At 43.5% G+C, this 19,320-nt stretch overlaps 1 protein-coding gene across 1 annotated transcript in view; it reads right to left on the bottom strand.

Moving 5' to 3' along the window:
• Window positions 1–1,399: 1,399 nt before the first annotated feature.
• Window positions 1,400–19,320, bottom strand: part of MYH9 (myosin heavy chain 9) — a 53,577-nt gene continuing 35,656 nt past the window's right edge. Inside the window, exons 18-40 of the mRNA XM_054386623.1 lie at window positions 18,411–18,571; window positions 17,632–17,740; window positions 16,399–16,530; window positions 15,584–15,790; window positions 14,951–15,088; window positions 14,346–14,469; window positions 13,218–13,389; window positions 12,443–12,655; window positions 11,893–12,037; window positions 11,182–11,388; window positions 10,102–10,206; window positions 9,115–9,267; window positions 8,538–8,786; window positions 7,752–7,964; window positions 6,897–7,109; window positions 6,383–6,544; window positions 5,600–5,728; window positions 5,172–5,260; window positions 4,854–4,977; window positions 3,566–3,774; window positions 3,018–3,126; window positions 2,537–2,709; window positions 1,400–2,347 (exon numbers count right to left, since the gene is read on the bottom strand). Of these exons, the coding sequence (XP_054242598.1) occupies window positions 2,230–2,347; window positions 2,537–2,709; window positions 3,018–3,126; window positions 3,566–3,774; window positions 4,854–4,977; window positions 5,172–5,260; window positions 5,600–5,728; window positions 6,383–6,544; window positions 6,897–7,109; window positions 7,752–7,964; window positions 8,538–8,786; window positions 9,115–9,267; window positions 10,102–10,206; window positions 11,182–11,388; window positions 11,893–12,037; window positions 12,443–12,655; window positions 13,218–13,389; window positions 14,346–14,469; window positions 14,951–15,088; window positions 15,584–15,790; window positions 16,399–16,530; window positions 17,632–17,740; window positions 18,411–18,571 (3,654 nt within the window). The 3' untranslated portion in view covers window positions 1,400–2,229. The remainder of the gene's footprint in view (window positions 2,348–2,536; window positions 2,710–3,017; window positions 3,127–3,565; window positions 3,775–4,853; window positions 4,978–5,171; window positions 5,261–5,599; window positions 5,729–6,382; window positions 6,545–6,896; window positions 7,110–7,751; window positions 7,965–8,537; window positions 8,787–9,114; window positions 9,268–10,101; window positions 10,207–11,181; window positions 11,389–11,892; window positions 12,038–12,442; window positions 12,656–13,217; window positions 13,390–14,345; window positions 14,470–14,950; window positions 15,089–15,583; window positions 15,791–16,398; window positions 16,531–17,631; window positions 17,741–18,410; window positions 18,572–19,320) is intronic.

Raw genomic sequence — 19,320 nt, 5'->3', positions numbered from 1 at the left:
TACGGATGAAGAACAGCATCAACTCCCCATAATGCACGAGGAAGCAGTTAAGGACCTGTTCTGCCACCTGGACACTCACAAATCTGTGGGGCCTGATGGGATTCACCCAAGAGTGCAGAGGAAGCTGGCAGAGGAGCTTGCCAAGCTGCTCTCCATCTCTCTGCCAGATCGGAATGACAGGGATGAGGTTGCTGCTGTTACTCTCCAGCTTTTTAGACCAGGACCAGAACACACAAGCACCTGGGGCAATTTAAGGGGCCACAGATCAGAAGATGAATACAACCACAAGTTCCTTACTCAATTTCTAGCAGAAAGTAACAACAAAACATAGATTTTTCTGTGGACAAGCTGGAAGATGAGTGAAAGGCACTTTTGCCAATCTACTGATAGAAGACTTCAAGACTTATCTATCACCTCCTAACACTCACCTTACCTTCCAGTGATTCTAGAGGCTGGAGATAAAAAGTGAAGACGACAGTTTGTTTGCACAGCTGTTTGTCACAGGTGCAGAAGTACCACTTCCAGGCCAAGAACAGAAGTACTTTGGCTCAAATTCACAGCCTCCAGTTTGGAATAGTTGCTCTTTGAAAGCACACGCACAAGGTGCATGATGCTCCTCCAAAATCTCTCCTGCTGGCCACAGTGATACACTGAGAGTACTGTAACAGCAGATTTCAGCTATGGAGAGTCACCCAGCATCAGGGGAGGTTTGTGTCATACCACAGCCACTATATCTCTTGAGGTGAAACCTTTGGTCTTAACTGCTCCTAGGGAAGGAGGGAACAGCAACACAGACACACAGACTGCAGCACATGGATAATCTTTATTGGTAACATCAGTGGAGCACCAGTAAACCATTACTGACTGTAGTGGTGACACACAGCTGAGGCACATGCTAAGGCACTTTTATTTTTTATATATATATATATAAAAAAAAAAAATTAATTTTTTGTTGTGACAGCAATTGGGACACGAGGCTCCTGCACTGAGAGCGCTTCAGGCATACAGTATGGTGCTTCATATGGAATTCTTTTTTACTTTGCTCATAAGTAGGTCTAAATGCAGCATATACAATATGGTTAAGAATACAGGTAAATCCAGCAACCAGTGTACGGTGTAGAAAAGTAAAGACTATCTCTATATAACCATGGTCCCAATAGAAAGGCAGTGATAAAGACCTTTATTTTTTATTATTTTTTTTCTTAATTACTTATTAGGAGAGATACAAAGGCCTTACATATATCTGTGCAGATTAAAGGGTTTTTAATATACTCTTAAGTCAATGGTGCACAATAACTAATCCCAACCCCTGGTTACAGAGCAGGTGCAAGAGGCTTGGACATGTCAATAAAAGAGGGATTTCCCTCCCCTCATCCCCACCCTCTGCCCACTACCCTATTAAATTCCCCTAGATTCTGCCTATTACCATTAAATATATTTGGTCCCCCAGAGATTCTCAGACAAGCACAAGGACACTGTTCTGCTTCCCAGCCTGTCATCAACTACTGGTCCACACTACCTTAGATGAAACCGCTCAGAGGCAGAGACACTAACAGGACATCATTGCACTTCAGAGATCTGTCCAGAAGGTAAAAAGAGAGAAATAAAGAAGAAGGACAACTTTGGCAAGTCCTCCAGGTAACCGGTCCCAAGAGGAGCTCCCCTCTTCACCCCTCCCTTGAAACATGTGGAAGAAGAAAGGGCAAATTGCCATGGCCAAAGCACACCGTTTTTCCTGAAACTGCTCCCAAACCACGTGGGTGGGCAGATTAAAAGAGGCAGAAGTCTGAGGTCACTGAACATGATTGCCGAAAGCAAACAAAGAGGGAGGGGAAAGGATACAGCAAGGAGCTTCCCTGCAGCTAGAATCAAAAGACAAAAGGAGATTTACAGCAAAAATAATCTTTCTCTAACCCCACTCCCTCCAAACTGTGTGAGGGTTCATCAGCAGACATGGCACGGACAGTTCTACAGGCCTTTGTAGTGGCCAAACTGCTGGTCAGATTTCAGAGCCCTGACTCTTTGGCATTAAATACAAAGAGGATTAGGAAACTGGAAAGAGGAGGAAACTAGGAACACAGATGCCCGCTGGCTCTGGATACACAGAGCTGGGCTTGCTCTGCAGATCCCCAGGCAATTTAGGAGGAGAGGATTTGCTGAAAGTCCAATGGAAGAGGGGAGGGTGGATGGGTCACTCCATCACATGTAACCTGGGTCAAATGGGAGGACTTATTCAGTAGCTTTGGCATCACCAGCATCTGCCTTGCCGTCCACTTCCTCATCGGAGCACTCTCCTGTACCCTTCCTGACAATGCGACGTGTCACGACGAAGGGCAGGTCCCCGCGCCTAGGGAGGGACAGGCAGCGTGTCAGCAACACAACCTCCCCCTGAACTCACCTGACAGGCCAGGCTCTGCAAAGAGGTAAGGAAGCACCTGGCTGCACTGCTTGCCGTGGGCAGCTGCCACTGTGGGCAGTTACAGCAAGAGCACGCTGGACTGGCTGCCAAACTATTGCACCACATGCTCCACCTTACCTGAGTTTGCTCTTCAAGGAGCTGACTTCTCTGTTCATTGCATCAGCTGTTTCAGTGGCATCCTCCAGCTCACGCTGCAGCTTCCTACGGGATGCATTGGCTCTCTGGGCCTCCTCTTCTGCTTCCTCAAGCTGGCGTTTCAGCTGCTTCAAGCGCATGTTCGCCTTGTCCGCCTGAGTGTGTATGGGGGGGGGAAGAGATCAGTGTTTCCCCAGAGCTACAGTACAGCAGTCAGAACAGCAAAAAGCAGTTTGCAGTGCCCCCTTTTCCCTTTCTGAAGGGAGCTGCCTAGGGCTTGACAGCTCCAAGCTTTTCCTTCAAAGCACTACATTTTCATCCGTGTCACCTTGTAATTATCACAGTAAAGGAAAGGAAGAGAAATCCAGAGGGAGGTTAATGCTGGAGCCCTCTTATGTGCAGATGATGCTTTGGTCACAGAAGGGAAATCCTCCCATCAGATGCTGCAGGTAACTATACACACCTGATCTTTGAATTGCTCAGCATTACGCCTCTCATCATCCACCTGCAGCAGGATATCTTTCACCTTCTTCTCGGCACGGCGCAGCAGCTTGCTGGCAGCCTGGCGCTCCCTGCACAGAAACACAGTGATGCTTAGACAGAAACTTATCACCATCCATTGTCCCAAACAAGAAGAGCTGACTTAGGCAAGTCAGAAACAAGGAAGATAGCAAAAGTTCTCCTAACTTAAGAAAAAAGGGGATGGGAAGCAGCATTTCCCAGAAATGACCAAAAGGCACCAATGATGTCATACAGACATGACCCTTCTTGAAGCTACAGAGGGGCAGCAAGTGTATCACAGCTGCAAGTTTGGAAGTGGTTAAGTCTGGAAAAACCTACAAGTCTCTAAAGTGAAAAACAAGAAAGGTTTGCCAAGATCTTACTTCTGTACCACTCAATATACCTAGAATGAAACCTTCACTCAGACAAATCTGAATTTATTCAGAAGAGCTTAAAATCCCAGAATGGGTGGAGGCTTGTAAAAGCAATGGTGTTTCTAACAGGACCTACTTTGTCTCCATGTCCAACTGCTCTTCCAGCTGTGCTATCTTTGCTTCCAAGGCCGTGATGGTAGCCTTGTACTTGGACTTCACTGTATTCTCCATCTCCTGCAGTTTGAGCTTCAGCTCCTTGTTCTGGCGCTCCATCTGCTGGCGAGCGTTCTCGTTCTTCTGTGCGTTGCTGCGTTCAGCATTCAGGTCAGCGTTCATCTGATCAATCTGCAGAGAGAAGCAGCACTCAGCAGATCAAGCACTCCAGCCTGAAAAGCTGATCTATTTCTCAGACACATGCTGACACACAAAGGAAAAGGACTTTCAGGTGAGCTGAGTACCTGGAAAAATTATGATGCAGAGGAAGCTGTCTGTAGGCAGAGTACTTCTCAAAAATATCTCAGTTTACCCAGATTTTCAAAGTAATTCCTTGAGTAACAGGTTCATCAACCTCCTCTTAGAGCTTAAATTTGCCAATCATGTACAATGCTTTCTGAGGTGAGGGCCATGGCTTGGCACTTAATGCGCAATTATCAGTCTTACTGAACTACAGAAGCAAGTGGATCCAACATATCTGCTTTACTAATGTTTGTTTATTCACTGTCTATTTCCACTACAAAGAAGCAGCTTAGAAATCTTGCTTTCAAAGGCAAAAGAGCAAGAACTCAGTCTACTTCCAAGCCAGGGCTCTGGCTGGCAGTCAATCAAGTAGGGAACTATGCTCTCATCCACCAGAGTGAGCAAGCCATTTGGAAAGCCATCAGCCTAGCTCCTTGGCTTTGGAGCACTAAGAAAACAACAAGTCTGACTTTCAAGGTCAAGCAGATTTCTTTCAAGGTACGGCAGGGAACAGGCAGATTAAGATCATGGTTTCTACAGCAGCTTAACAAATTCCATATGGTTAGTCCATTTGAAGAAGCAGAGAACTGGCAGAAAAGTAATTTTCCAAACACATTGTGGCACTGTTCAGCATGCCAAGTTGGAGCAGCATGTTACAGATGATCTCTCTCATAAACCTTTGATGTAGAAAAAGGGGACCTGGGAGGTTGTGGTATTTTTGGTTTTGTTTATAAACTTGGGAGATTGTTCCAGCTACCCAATGATTTACATGATCAAACCCAGCAAGTTAACATCTGATTGCCCATCCTATTTTCTCTGCTGTGGTATTCAGGTGTTTCATCTCGTTCTCATCTAAGGACTTCTGAGGGCCTACAGTGTACACAAAGCAGCAGCTGGCACTACTCAGGAGTGCAGTCTCACAGTTTACACAGACAAACCCCACTGGCACTCGCAGCCTGAGCGGGTACCTGGAGATTGGCCTTCTTGAGCCGGTCACTGATGATCTCCGTGTTGCCCTGCTCTTCTTCCAGCTCCTCCTCCAGCTGAGCTATCCTGGCCTCCAGGCGCCTCTTCTCCTCCATGGCCAGCGCTCTATAGGACACAGAGGCATTAGAGTTGGTGGCACTAATGCCCTGGGGACAACTCACCGCTGCCCATTTCACAAAACGAGCTCAGTCTTTCCTGAGCAGAGAGGATACAGCACATGCTGCAGTCTACATGAAAAATACTGCAAAGTATTTTCTCAAACCAGCTCCTCCGCCCTTTAAACCGGGAACATTACTCACCCTTTACCACTGTTGTTGGCGATCTCATCAGCCAGCTCATCCCTTTCTTGCTGGGCCTGGCGCTTGGCACGCTCAGCAGCTGCAAGTTCCTGGAATGAAAATGAGACAGTTGGTGATCCAATGGGAAGCTACCAATTAATGCAGCATTGGAAAAAAGCAGTTACTGGTAATGGGTGGTATGGTCTCTAGCTAGATCCAGACTTAATTATAAGACATGGTCTGTTCCCCTCCTACCCCACAGCTTTCTTTGTTTTGTACACTTCTGTCACAGCTGTAAGGAAAGTGCCAAATTCTGCATTTCGAAGTGGACTTTGAGGAGAGCAAAAAGTACAGAAGAAAGGAAATAAACCACTCCAGCTAGATTTCTACATCCAGTTCTCGGCCAAAGAAAATGAACAAATCCTTGACTTGCATGCATGTTCCATTACCTCCTGCAATTGGATCATCTCTGCCTCCATGCTCTTCAGCTTCTTCTCATTTTCTTTGGCCTGTGCCAAGATCTCTTCTCTGGAAGTGCGAGTGTCCTCCAGTTCCCGCATGTAGTCCTTCATTTGTGCCTGAAAAGGGAGAATAAAAAAGGATGCATTTCAGATCCTCCACATTAACAAATTGGGTTTGTTACCTTACAGGAAGCATAGAGAGGGAAAATGGAAACAGGCATTCATTATGCTTCAGCTACTAAAAGGCTGCTGTAAAAAAGAAAAGGAACCATCCTTTTCCTATTTCATAGTAACAAGAAGAAACAGTAATGGAAGCAAATAGGAATGCTTAAATTGCAGGAAAAAAGGAAAATCTTGTCAGATATAGAAAGCAGGGAACAGAGGATACAGGAAGCTTTCTAGTGAAGCAATGGATGGACAACCTACGGAGGACTTGGAGTTTTTCCTAAGGACAGATCAAACAAATACTTGGAGGAATTACAAAGGCGTAACAGAACTGTTCTGGGGCAGAAGGCCTAAGTGATATTTAAGGCCCTCTAGTTTTGTAGCTTCACAACCCTTTCCAAAATCACCGACAAAAGGCAAGCACTAGAGCGGACTTTCCCTACAGCTTGTCTCTCAGGAAGCTAAGCACACAGATGAGGGTTAGGAAAATATTTGGAATGCCAAGAAACCTTTCATGTTGTGGCACTGCTGCACAAAGTGAAATCTTGTATCCTGTTTCCCTGGGTAAATGTCCTACACTGGCAGCTAAAACAGCTGCAGTCTCACCTGCAGTTTGCGGAGCTGCTTGATGGCTTCTTCACGATTTTTGTTAGCGGTGTCTATGTGGCTTTCTAAATCCTTCAGGTCCATCTCTAGCTTCTTCCTGGCAGCCACAGCAATGGAGCGCTGCTTCCGTTCATCTTCCAATTCCACCTCCATCTCTCGCACCTGGATGGAGAAATGCAGGCATCAGCACTTCGGTTACCTGGTTTCCCAACAGCTGCTCCTCACATCCCCCTTTCAAACTGTACAGAAGTGCAAGCATGTGACTTATTCTCATCCTTCCTAGCAGGGGGATGGGGCTAACATTCCTCACTAATAAAGCACCACAAGCTCCTCTGGTAGACAAAGGCTATTTGAACAATCATGCACGCAAGGGGGAAAGTCTCTCAGAGCTTTGCAGCACTGCCTGGAGAGTTGCCACTAACCAGCATTGGATTGGCAGTGTCTGTCTAACCAGCTTTGGACACAAATGCCTTTATGTACAGAATGCTTTCAGGATTTACAAAGGCATCCTTACTTGTCTGATCAGCTGTTTCTTCTTCTCTTCATTCTGTTCATCACGTCCCTGGAGGTCCCGGTCAAATTGTGCCTTCATGGCCTGTTGGTTCACTTCTAGCCGCAGTTTGGCATCCTCTGTGGCCTGCAGTTCATCCTCCAGCTCTTCCAACTGTGTCTTCATCTCCTCCACTTGCTGCTCCAGGGCTCGCTTAGCCTTCTCCAGCTCATGGACCTACAGCACAGTACCACACATTAGGTTTCCTCAAAGAGTACAGACAATTCCACCTATCCTAAAAATGTTTAGCAACAGCCACTCACATAACAACACTGCATCTATCTCCTGTATTAGGGCAGAGATACCCCTCAAAGCCAGCTGCTCACACACCTGCAAGCTGCTAGTATGAATCACAATTACCTATTAGTCTGGTCATGTATGTGTGGTGATGGGGATAAAGAGAACAACATTTGTAAGCCCAGTTCTGACTTAATACAGGCTTAGCAGAGCTGGATACCTCTGGTTCTGACAGAATTCAAGAAAATACTTTTTAGCCTCTGATTTTTTTTTCCTTTGTGCTTATCATAATTTTTTTGTCCTGAAATATTGGGGCTGCTGTCTTACATTGCCTGGCTAATCCCTGTATTTTACATATCAGGCTTGTGTCATACCTTCATCTCTGCCAGAACAGTATCAGTTAATTTTCGGTTTGTCACTACCTCATTTGGGTAATTTCCAGGCTCTTCCAACCCATCTTTTCCATTTACCAACATAAGAACCAACATAACATTCATAAACTCACATGCCCAACACACGTGTTTACACTAGCATAAGTTTTTTCTATCATTAAGCTAATAGCATCACCTGTGTGGTACTTACACTTTTCCCAACATCGTCCTTTGAACTCATCAGATCTTCCATCTCTGTGCGGAATTGCTTATTGATCCGTTCCAGCTCAGCTTTCTGCTCTATGGCTTCTTCCAGGGCTCTGGCCAGGGAGAGGGCCTTGGTCTCCTTCTCACGGGCTTCTGCCTCAGCACGGTCCCGTTCTTCTGCATACTTGGCAGAGATGTTCTTCTCCTCTGCCAATAGCTGTAAGACCACAGATCAGTACTCTGAGAAATTACTGAGTTTTCTAACAAGGTAAATATGCGTCTTTTCATCACTGCCTTCTTAGTACTGTTCTTCCATGGAGAAAAGGAACCAAGAAAATGCAGCTTCCAAGAGAAGCATGCCATTCCACCTTTAATAACTGTGCTGACTACAAATGAGCAAACTTCTGATTTCCTAGGCCTCCAACCTACTACTTCCAACTTTCTCTCAAAGATGACCTGCAAACAACTCTTCAACCTCAGCCCCTTTGAGAAAAGGAGCACCACATAGCTTCTTATGCCTGGTACAGAATTAATTTACCTCTACAGAAGTTTATTTCTGCTCTCTCTATGCTATACCTTAGTTCAGAAGTAAGTATTCTCCAAGCAGCAATGCTTAGGTGTTCCTAAAGTGGAGCTGTCAAAAAGGCTGCAGATGGGGCTCTGAGTAATCTGGTCTAGTGACAGGTGTCAGTGCCCATGGCATGATGATCTTTAGGTTCCTTCCAACTCAGCCATTTTATGATTCTGTAATAAGACGCACCTCCTGAATGCCTAGTGACTGAAGTCCTACCTGATCAAACTTCTTCTGCTTCTTCTCCAGGTTGGAAACGATTTGCCGCTGATGATCAAGGTCCACAGCAAGGTCATCCAGCTCTTGCTGCAGGCGAGTCTTGGTTTTTTCCAGCTTGTCATAGGCAGCTGTCTTTTCATCAAAGCGCTGGGTCAAGCCCTCCAAGTCCTTCTGCAGCTTCTTCCTAGCTTCCTCTGCTGACTCAAGGCAGCCCAGGCCATCATCCATCTTCTTCTTTGCATCTATTGCCTGAAGGAGAGAAAAGATTGCACATGAAGCCACACCACAGATAACATTGTATGAAGTTTACTGGTATTGGAAATTGAAGTAAACCTGCTCATACCACTCTCCTTTCAAATATTCTATGACTAAATTCCCTGGATAGAAATACAAAAGTTTGTGTGATTATCATCAGAGATCACTTCCTTTCTTATCCAAAACAGCAGGATCATCCTTTCCCAGGACAGATTCTGTAACTGGAAGTGAATTCTGCATTTAGATTTTAATTCCTTGAAAACAGACCTGCATTTATGCTTCCTCTCAAAATGCAGTGGTTTGCATGATGTAGGTTCTGTACCTGTTGCTGAAGAACAGAGATCTGTTTCTCCAGGTTTCTCTTTGCCTCCTCCTCTTCTTCCAGCTGCTCTTTGAAACTGTTCTTCTCATCCTCCATTTGCTTCAGCTTAGTGCTAAGGCTCAGTTTTAGGCGAGTCTCCTCCTGCAGCAGCTCCTACAAAGCAAACACCAGTGGAATTCAGCACCTCTCCTTGGCTTTAAAAGCTCACAGTCCTCATCTACTCTCTCCAGAATGAGTACTTGTGAAGTCAAGTTTAAGTATGCAACTTACTTCACAGATAAAATGACTAAGATAGAATTCAAATAATTGTCTTCCACCGAGTCTGTATAGAAATAAAATATTCAGAAGGGTCCTGTTCTATTTACTAGCCATCCAGAGTCCTTTCTGGAGTCCTCCAAGCAGCACACAAAGCAGTAAAACCTTTCCAAGCAATGGAGTGACTGTACCCTACATGATTACATGACTTTTCTTATCAAAACAGTCACATGCTACTAAGTATAAATGGTTGCTTTACCCCAAACTATAAGAGTAAACATAATTTTCCCTGAAAAAATACCAAGTTATTTGAATCTACCACTTCCCCAACATCCACTGAGAAACAGATTATTCTGCTTACCTCTGGTTATTTACAGAATAACCAGAAATGGCACACACACAAAAGCCCTGTCAAATGCTGACTATGAAGGTCTCCAGCAGGAGCTTAGCATTCCAGTGCAGTTCTAGCATTAAAGAGCTCTTAAGCAGAAAGGTGAGAAAAGAGGAGTTCTAAATCTGAGACAGGGAAAGTTACATATGTTCCACATAGTGAGGAGACAGAAGTAAGATATACATCTTGTTTCTGCAGAAGTGCAAAAACAGACAGACCAAATCCTTGGAAGTCTTGCATATCCAGTATTTCATGGTGTCCAGAGTGGCTTCTTACTTTAAGAATTTGTAACAGACACTGGCTGCACCACACACAGATGCCCTGGTTTTCGAAACTCTCACCTGTGTATCCTGAAGCTGTGATTCCAGAGCAGAGAAGTCCTTTGCTAATTTGATTGACTTGCTGTCAGACTGGTTCAAAAGACCTGTGACATTGTCCAACTCAGCCTGAGAGAGAGATCAGAAAATCAGTTAATAAATGCATCAGCAAAACCAAAGCCAGAACAGGCGAGCAGTTACAAGACCCAAAAGTGAAAACTGAGGCACCTCTACCAGTAAGGCATGTGTATAATCTCCCAAGGGAAGGACTGCATCACTGTCAAAGTCTCAGCAATGAAATACAAGAAGCTGAAAAGAGATTTTTTTTTTTCTTGGGACTACCTCTACTGCAACAGAGGAGTTTGATTGTTTTGATTCTTCTCAGACCTCTATGAGATTTCAGACAATCTGGCAAGAACTTTATAAAACTTCTATTATACTAACTCTCCTCTATTTTATACTATCTGCTTCAGGACTGTATCTACAGTCTCAAAATTACATTTTCACACTCCAAATGATAGCACACACCCCAGCAATGCTCAGCTTTTAATGACAACCCTCTGTAAAGGAAAAGGCAGAAGACAATGCTCTGTCTGTGAATCAAAGGGATGTGTTGTTCCCTTGAATAAAAGACAAGCAAACCCTAAATTTCCACATCGCTCTTGAGCCACCCCTCATCAACCACATTGCACAGCTTCAAGGCACTGCCTTCCAAATTAGTTACACAACCATCAGTCTGGTTGTGCCACTTTAGGTCCACGAGCAGCTGAATGCTTACAGAATTGTACTGTACAAAGTGCTGCATGCTGACATGGAGTGGAAATGCTGATACTTTAAGGTTTAAACAACTCAAATAACAACTGGTTACTTCATCTTCTTAGGGATGCTCATGGTAAGAACCATCAATCCAGATGTCCTGCCATGGCAATCAGTTAAGAAGTTTGCATAGCCTTTGGGAAGTAAATGATGGATTTGCTTTTTGTAGTAACTTTATCATCAGGAAGAACAAGACTTTTAGACTAACTATAGGGATGTATCACCCTGTAAGCTTTTCTCTCTAGTCCTGTGCTAAATCAGAAGCTAAGGAAAAACCATGTCACTCACCTGCAATTTGTTAACCCTCTCAGCCAGTTCAGTCTTCACCCTTTCACCTTCTGTAAATTTCACCTGCAGCTCTTGGAGCTGAGCATCTACTTTTTTCCGCTTGTGCTCAGCATCTCCTTTGCCCTGCAGAAGTGCCTTCACCTCATTGGACAGCTCAGCCCTCTCGCTTTCCAGAGCTTGTTTTGCTTTTTCAAGATTTGCTTTCACCTTAAGAGATAAAAAAAAACACACCAAAACTTCTCAGACTGGCAGGATCCTTCCACTGACTACATTTGTGATTTTTTTTTTCCCCCACGAGCAAGCTAGTGCTGTATATTTGGCAGTTAAGTTGTGGTCTGCTCACTCAGGAAAACAGTAATCTGAACAGCCTGTCATTGATAAGCAGGAGGCAATTTAACAATCAGAGAAGAGAGCAATACAGGAGATAGTTTTGCACCATTAGATTTCCAAAGTAAAGGAAAATTAAAGGTTGTACAAGTCAACAAGTGCTGGCAGTGAAAACAACATCTTGGCTATGCAGTGTAACATGCCTCATGGGAGAAAAGAATACAACTTCACATGTGCTTCTTAGTGACAATGGTCTACCAAAGGAAGAACAACACATATAACAGAAGTGTAGCCTCATGAACACTTCATGTTCTTCTACACCTGTGGTCACAGAGCAGCTATGGAGGTTGACTGCTTTAGACTTGTGGTTTCTGTTTCACATACCCGTTTAGTTTGTTCTAACTGCTCTGCCAGTTCTTCAATAGCCTGTGAATGTTTCTGCCTCATCTCTTGGATTTGAGCCTCATGAGTTTTTGCCTCATCTTCAAGGGTCTTCTTCAAAACCGTTACTTCTTGTTCTCTCTTTGACCTGCAAAACGCACAAATTCCATTTAGATGCCAGGGAGATAATCAAACACCTCCAATGCAAAAAAGGCCAAGGTCTGTTTAGCCCTGCACACTTTAAAGACACTTTCCAAAGTTCACACCTAGCACTGCACCCCTCTTAGGTGCAAGCTGGCAGCAAAACTTTCATCGTAAGAAGTCATAGTCTGAAAGTATGAATATTTCAGGGGTATCACTAACACTGTGTCAGGGAGCAAATTAAGTTTATTACACCAGCCTTGAATACAGCTTACACACTACCTCCTTCCATAGTCACTCAGGCTCCTAACCAGCCTTCCTTGATAAAGACAGATACTTGAATGTGGCAGCATTTATTGAAAAAGTCAAAACCAAAATGAATTAGGACAACACAGCTACACGTTGGAGTTACCTGAGCTCTTGCTGAGCAGCTGTAGAATCTAGTGTGTCTTCTAGCTCTGTTTTCAGTGCTTCCAGCTCTTCTCCCAGATCCCGCTTCTGTTTTTCAGCTTTATTCCTGAATGCTCTCTCTGACTCCAGGTCTTCCTGCAGTTCAGTGATCTGAGATTCGAGCTCCCTGATCTTTTTCAGGGCCATGTTTTTCTGAGCTGCCTCTTCTTCCACCCTGTGTTCAACATAGGGTTCTGGTCAGAGCCAGATTTAAATCATACATAACACCACTTGTCCTACCAAGAATACTCAAGAAAAAAGCTGATGTTGGTCAGCTCTACAATATCACATTTAAACTCTGATCTGTGTATCATCTACAAATTCTAAGTTCTATTTCCCAATACTTGAGAGCACACAATTACTTACCTTAAAGAAGGGGACAGAGAGAGACTGACAACAGAAGAAAGCAGAAGAGAAAGCACTATTTTACATTGGAAATTGGACACTTTACTGAAGAGATGAATACAGCAACTACCAGGGAGGCAATCTGTTGCCACTAGTTTTTAACCCCCTCCGAAATCTTACTGCTCCAGTGAACCATGTGCAGTGCACATTGCACTCATAGTCTAGCTCTGCACAGAGTGTGGCAGAGAGCAGCAGCCAAAGAACTCTGATGCCGAGGACACGGATCTTAACAGATCCAGCTGCAGACTTCATTAATCCGTCTCCAAAGAGACACAAACCAAGAAATACTTCCCAACCTGGTGCTCCCTGAACCCCACAGGTCAGGTTCTCACCTAGCTAAGGCTGCCTGCAGCTCTTCTTCCTTCTTGGCCAGCTGCATTTTGAGTTCTGCAATCTGTGCCTGCAGCTCAGCAATCTGGTCATGCAGATCACTGGAGTCCCCTTCAAGCTTTCGACGAGTCTTTTCCAACTCTTGCCTCTGCTTTTCTTCACGTCGCAGACGTTCTGAAGGAGATGAGGACACATTAAGTCACATGAGTGACACAAACTCAAAGAACATTGCACACACACAAAAAGTAAAGCTATCTGAGCAACAGCTTATTTCCTTCCAATACAATTCTCCAGTGCATTATTCTGTCAACAGCTATATATGCAACTGCCCCCATACCTTGCCACTAAAATATCTGACAATTTCCCTTTTCCCTCATCTTCCAAACCTCCTTCTCCCCTTTCCCTGTAATAAACAACGCCAGCACAATGCCAGTTACTCCCAACACCCACAGAGGCATAAACATGCATTAAGTGATGCTGAACACAAGGTCTACTCTGAACTGAAACTAAATAAGCTGGTTCCTGTTGTGTTAACATGATGAAGTGCCTCTAGCCTGAACTCTCAAGAACTTGCGCAAAGAGGATATCAGAAACAGCACTAACCCTGACAGGCTGATGCTGCTGGAAGTAGGAAAGTGGAGACACCTCCACAGCTGGAAAAGAAAGAGAACCAGCCTCTCTTCTCCATTGGCCTGCTGCTTTGGAGAGGATTTTTATTTAGACCAACGACTCAGCTGACAAGGCACATAACCTTCAGCCAGCCACTGAACAGCTCTACCAAACCAATCAATAGCATACACACCACAGACTAATTTTTAACCCCTCAGAAACCGGAGAGGACTAAAACTCTAGAAATTAAGCTGAAGTTCATCAAATTTTAACAAGCAAGCACCTAAAACTAAATAGGAAAGCCCTTTGCAGGATGTGCCACGGAAAAAAAAAGCAAACCAAAAATATCCACCAAACCAACCAACCAACAATAAAAACCAAACCAAACCAAACCAAACCAAACCAACAAAACCACAAACAAAACCAAACCCAAACCCCAACCCAACCCAAACCCCACAAAACACAACAACAACAAACCACCAAATTGAAAAAAAAAAAGCAAACCCAAAAACTAAACTCACCTTCAAGGTCTGTGATCATGGCCTCATGCTTATTCTTGAGTTTAGCTAAACTCTTAGATTTCTCCTCTTCCTCTGTCAGGTTTGTTGTAAATTCTGACATTCTGTCTTCCAACAATTTCTTTTCCTGCAGGATTGAGAAGACAGTATCAAAGCAGATGCTGGAATTACAGGTGTTTCCAGAGCCAATTGTGCTTAAAGATGACAATGTGCATATGTTCTGCTACAAGAAAACTTCCAATGAAAGGAATTCCAGATAGTATTATTCAAGTAAATGGTTACTTAAAGATTTGTATCTGATAACCCTTTCAAAGCTGAAGAGGAAGTCTGTTTGTCAATTAACTTGACACTGTTCAGCATAACAATGTAGCAGAAAATGTTTGCTCATGGATCATTATTTAGCCAAGGCTATTTAAATATCATACAATACTGGCTTGTAAAGAATACAAGCAAGCAGCTACTTTCTAAAATGTAGGTCACAGTTGCCAAAGACAAGACTGAATTAATCCATAAGTTTCCCTGTAACATGGGAAAGCTCAGCCTTTGATGGATGGCTCCAAGAGAGACACCTGTGCACCTCCAGACTGCGTAAATTGCAAGAGTCTTACCTTAGCCAGTTTGAGATTCTGATCTTCCAGAACCATCACATCTTCTTCCAGTTTCTTCAGTTTGGCCTCTGTGGTCACTTTTTCTAGCTGCAACTTCTGTCTTGCACTTTCCTCTTCCTCAAGCTGCTCCTCCAGTTCCTTCACAACACCCACAGAAAAGCAAGGCACTTGTCAGTGCTGCTCACTAATCAGTGTAACAGCATAGTAACAATACTAGAACTTGAAAGGTTTCTTTACCCCTCCCTCAGGGTATTATTAGTACTTTCTGGAAGTGACACCTCTATCATGGCTTGATGCAACACACTGTTCTAACAAGTTTCCTGGAAGAACAAACACTCTTTTGCAAAGAAGAATGCTGCAATTCCTAACACACCTGGCTTAAGCAAAGACTTGTCTAATTTGACAAGTGACCATCATCCTCATCTTCAAGGATGGAACAGCTCAATTCATGACTGAACACCTGAGGCTCAGCACCAGAACCACTGTGTTCTATTGCTATTTCCACAGATAGCTTTTGCTATGCTGCTTCTGTTCTTGTTCTCTCCCATTTCCTTCCAAGCTGGGACAAAAAGGAATGCCTCTAAACCTTAGCATCCTCTTTACTGACAAGAGGCAGCATTCCTAAGGCATTACCTGGATATTCTGCTGCATTTTCTTCTTTTCAGCCTGAAGATGTTGACACCGTTCTTCCTCTTCCTCCACCCTTGCTTCCAGGTCATGACATATCTCCTCTAGTTCTTGTTTCTTGGCTGTCAGGCGGGCTCTTATCTCCTCAGCTTCAGCACAGAGTTCAGTTTCTGCTTGCAACTGTTCCTGCAGCTGCATCTTCTCTGCCATTAGCTGCATTGGACACAAAGCCAGAAATAAGACAACCTACAATTTACCAAAGCACTTAACAATCTATGCCAAGTGAAGTTATGTGCTCTTGCAACGCCGTAGTTAGTCTTAAGCACTGTAGCAGTCTGCTGCTGCTAATCAAAAGCTAAATATCAAAACACAGTTAAGTGTGTGTTCTCCTTCACAAACCATGCACTGAAACCATATATTTTGTTTCTCAAGACTATCCATAGCCATTTGAAATAAGGAGACTGCCAAGTTTTCCCTTGTAAAAGTAACACAAATAATTATCAGCTCTGCAGAAAAATAATCCTGCTGCCACCTTCTGTGTTCCAAACATAAACTGAACACAACCAGCCTGATATAATGCTCAGCCAAAGGAGACTTTCCTGTGCATGATGTTATAGGAGGGCAAGAGGTGGTCACTGTACAAAATTACCTGCTAGAGGAAGTGCACGGGGAAGAATGACAAAAAGAAGTTGAACAAGTTGGCAGCCAATCACATATTTCAACAAGTTGCAATCCTGCAGCCTGTCCAGTAAGCAGGTCCTCTCAAGCAGCTGGCCAAGTAGAGAGAGATTGACTGCTATACACAAGATTTGCAAACTCACCTGAGCCTGGAAGGTCTCCATCTCACTGAGTCTATTTTCTGCAGCTAGCTGCTTCTCCTTAACTTTTATTAGTTCTTCTTCCTTGGCCATCATCTCCTCTTCCTGTCTGCTTACTTGCAGAAGGGGCTTCACCTGAAAGTCAAACCAAGGGAATGACATATGTATAAGGAACAAGGCAAACACTAACAGATGCTCTTCTACTTAATAGGCACTGAATAAAAAATTGTAGGTAAGTGTCATATTTGACTGACCAATTGTTTTGTTGTGAACACTGGGAAGATCATAGATTTCATCTACTCAGCCAATAACACACTTTCTGCCTGCCCAACTTTTCCTCCTCATCAGGAAAGGGTTGGGTAAATTCCAGATCTTCAAGCACTAAGTAATAACAGCAGGAGAATATAAAACTTGCCACACAGTAGGGAAATTCACAAGTTGGTCAATGCAAACAAAGAACAAACAACACCTATCTCTGTGCTTCTTCTTCAAAAACCCTTAGAAGTCATTTCATAAGAAAGAGAACTTTAAACTCTCTCCTCAACTCTCATTTAGCTGCAGAGTATCATTACTAAAAAGGCAAGAAATACCACACATTTAGAAAGGAAACCATTTCTTCAGGTGTTCATTGTCTTTATAAAGGTAAAACAACCTGCAAGTCCAACAGCAAGATGAGTCCTCAGTGCTTTTCGTTTGTTCTTACAACCCTGGAGAAACTGTTGGCAAGTTGTGCAACCACAGAATTATTGAGGCTGGAATAGAACTCTGAGATCATCAAGTCCAGCCTAGGACTTAACAGCACATTGACTACACCATGTCACTAAGTGCCACATCCAATCTTTCCTTAAACACCTCCAAGGACAGTGACTCCACCACGTCCCTGGGCAGTCCATTCCTGTGTCATCTCCATATTAACAATTTTTGTCTAGCTGAATGGACTAGCAACATAGTAAGTGACTCTTTGAAGCAACTGATCCTCTTACTGTTGTTAGGCATAAAGCATTACAAGAGGACTTCTGCTTTTCCATAACATTACTTGAATGTAGCCTTGCTCTCGGTTTATGCAGGTATACTGCAGAGCTATAAAAAGTGCTGTGATATTGTCTGCCTAAACGAATCAAGGTGTAGCTGTAAGCCAGCCCAATTGTAGAGGAAGTGGGTTTCATGCTCTGGATCAACCCAAGATGCCAAAGTTGCAACCAAACTGTCAAAACTGCAAGGGGAGAAAAATATTACCTTGGTGAACAACCTCCACCACTGCCAGTTCCGCAGTTTCAGATAGGCAGCACAGTTCCTCTGCAGCACTTTCATGGCTGTCAATTGCTGCTGCCGCTTGGCAAAGGCTCTGCAAGGTAAGTGGAGGTCAGACAAAGCAACTCACAGCAGCACACAATTCTCCACACCATGCTCTCTACATGTTCACTTTTGAAGGCTTCCTCCTAAAAACATAGCAACCTTTCCAGGAAACTTTAAGAATGGTTATCTTTTCCATGATTCAATTTCCTAATTAATGAAGTTTTTCTCTAATGTTCTTCAATCTGAAAGGCCTTCCTGTTTTCACTTTGGAAAAAAGAGAGATCTGAATCAGGAATGAGTTCTTCTGCCAACAAGACAGAATCACTTTTGGTTTTAGAATTGCACCATCTTCAGTCCTACCCAATAGCTTAAGAAAAATCCTACACCTCCCTGGATCACTACTGTACTAAGACCTTCTCATTTTCACATTTGCAGTTCACAGCACTTCTGTCAAAACTTTGCCTGCAGTATAGCATTGCTATAGAGAGAAATAGACTTTACTGTTCTGGCAGCATGCAGGACAGCAGCACAGAGTTTCTTACAGGTGTCAGATCAGAAAACCTTAAACCACCACCAACTGTTATATAGGACAAATAAATCAGGGCAAATTATTTATTCTGGTCAGGGTTTTGTTTGTTTGGGGTTTTTTTAAGAGAAACTTCTACCTGAATGTGAGAAATACCTTTTTATAATGTACTAGACAAAATATGGTCCCTTACTTTCTGGCCAAGTAGCCTCTGCAGCATGCTTGGAAGCCAATGATGACATCTGTGATCTTCAGGTCTCTCTCTTCTTCAAGATGAGCAAGAACTCCAGCTCTGAAAAACACTTTACTCTGTCCAATTCTGTAAAGGTTGGAATCCAGCTCCAGTGCCTTGATCTAAAACAAGAGAGAGAAGAATTAACCTACTGTAAAGTCTACATCATGTGAAACATCACAAAACATTTGTATACTCTAGGATACCTCTTTCCTACAAAGAGCCCCTCAGACCAAGCAAAGTTGATAGCTCCCAATAAACTCCTGTCCCAAATTAGAGCTGGAGTTCAGCCAAGCACAGCAGGAAATAGGGGTAACCAGAGACAGAAAATATGATAGAAAGCCTTGTTTAATACAACACCAAATATCAAGTACCCATAACTACAAGGATGCTGTGAGGAACATATGCCTAGTCTCAAGAGCCCTCTTCTTTTCCCTAAAGGAAATCGACCTGTTGATCCTTCACTTTTGTTTTTCCCAGTGCTAATCTTTGTCAGGGAAAGGTACTCCGACCAACTTTCCCATCCTTTAAAGGATTTGCTGTCAACACACTAGTTAAGAGGAACAAGGTATGCTACTTGAAGAGAGAAAAAAAAGAGAATCCCTTAGAGCCAAATTCATTTCAGTCTCCCCTAGTCTTAAAGCTACAGAAACCAAAGCTTTTCCTTTGAGGCAGGCAATTCTGCAGAAATTAATTGGAGCCTTCACTGGAAGCATTTGTCATCAGCAGGCCACTACAAACAGTTTGTGGAAGCTCATACTTTAAGCATATGCTAAAGATAACAACAATGCTTCCAAGCATTTTCATTCCATAAATACTGCTGGCATCTCAAGTGTATGCATCTGTGGAAACAGAAGATCCTCTTTGCTTA

Source organism: Indicator indicator, chromosome 14, assembly GCF_027791375.1.
Source record: "Indicator indicator isolate 239-I01 chromosome 14, UM_Iind_1.1, whole genome shotgun sequence".
Classification (NCBI taxonomy): domain Eukaryota; kingdom Metazoa; phylum Chordata; class Aves; order Piciformes; family Indicatoridae; genus Indicator; species Indicator indicator.
Note: the sequence above shows the minus strand (reverse complement) of the source record. Positions and strands in the feature narration are given on the sequence as shown.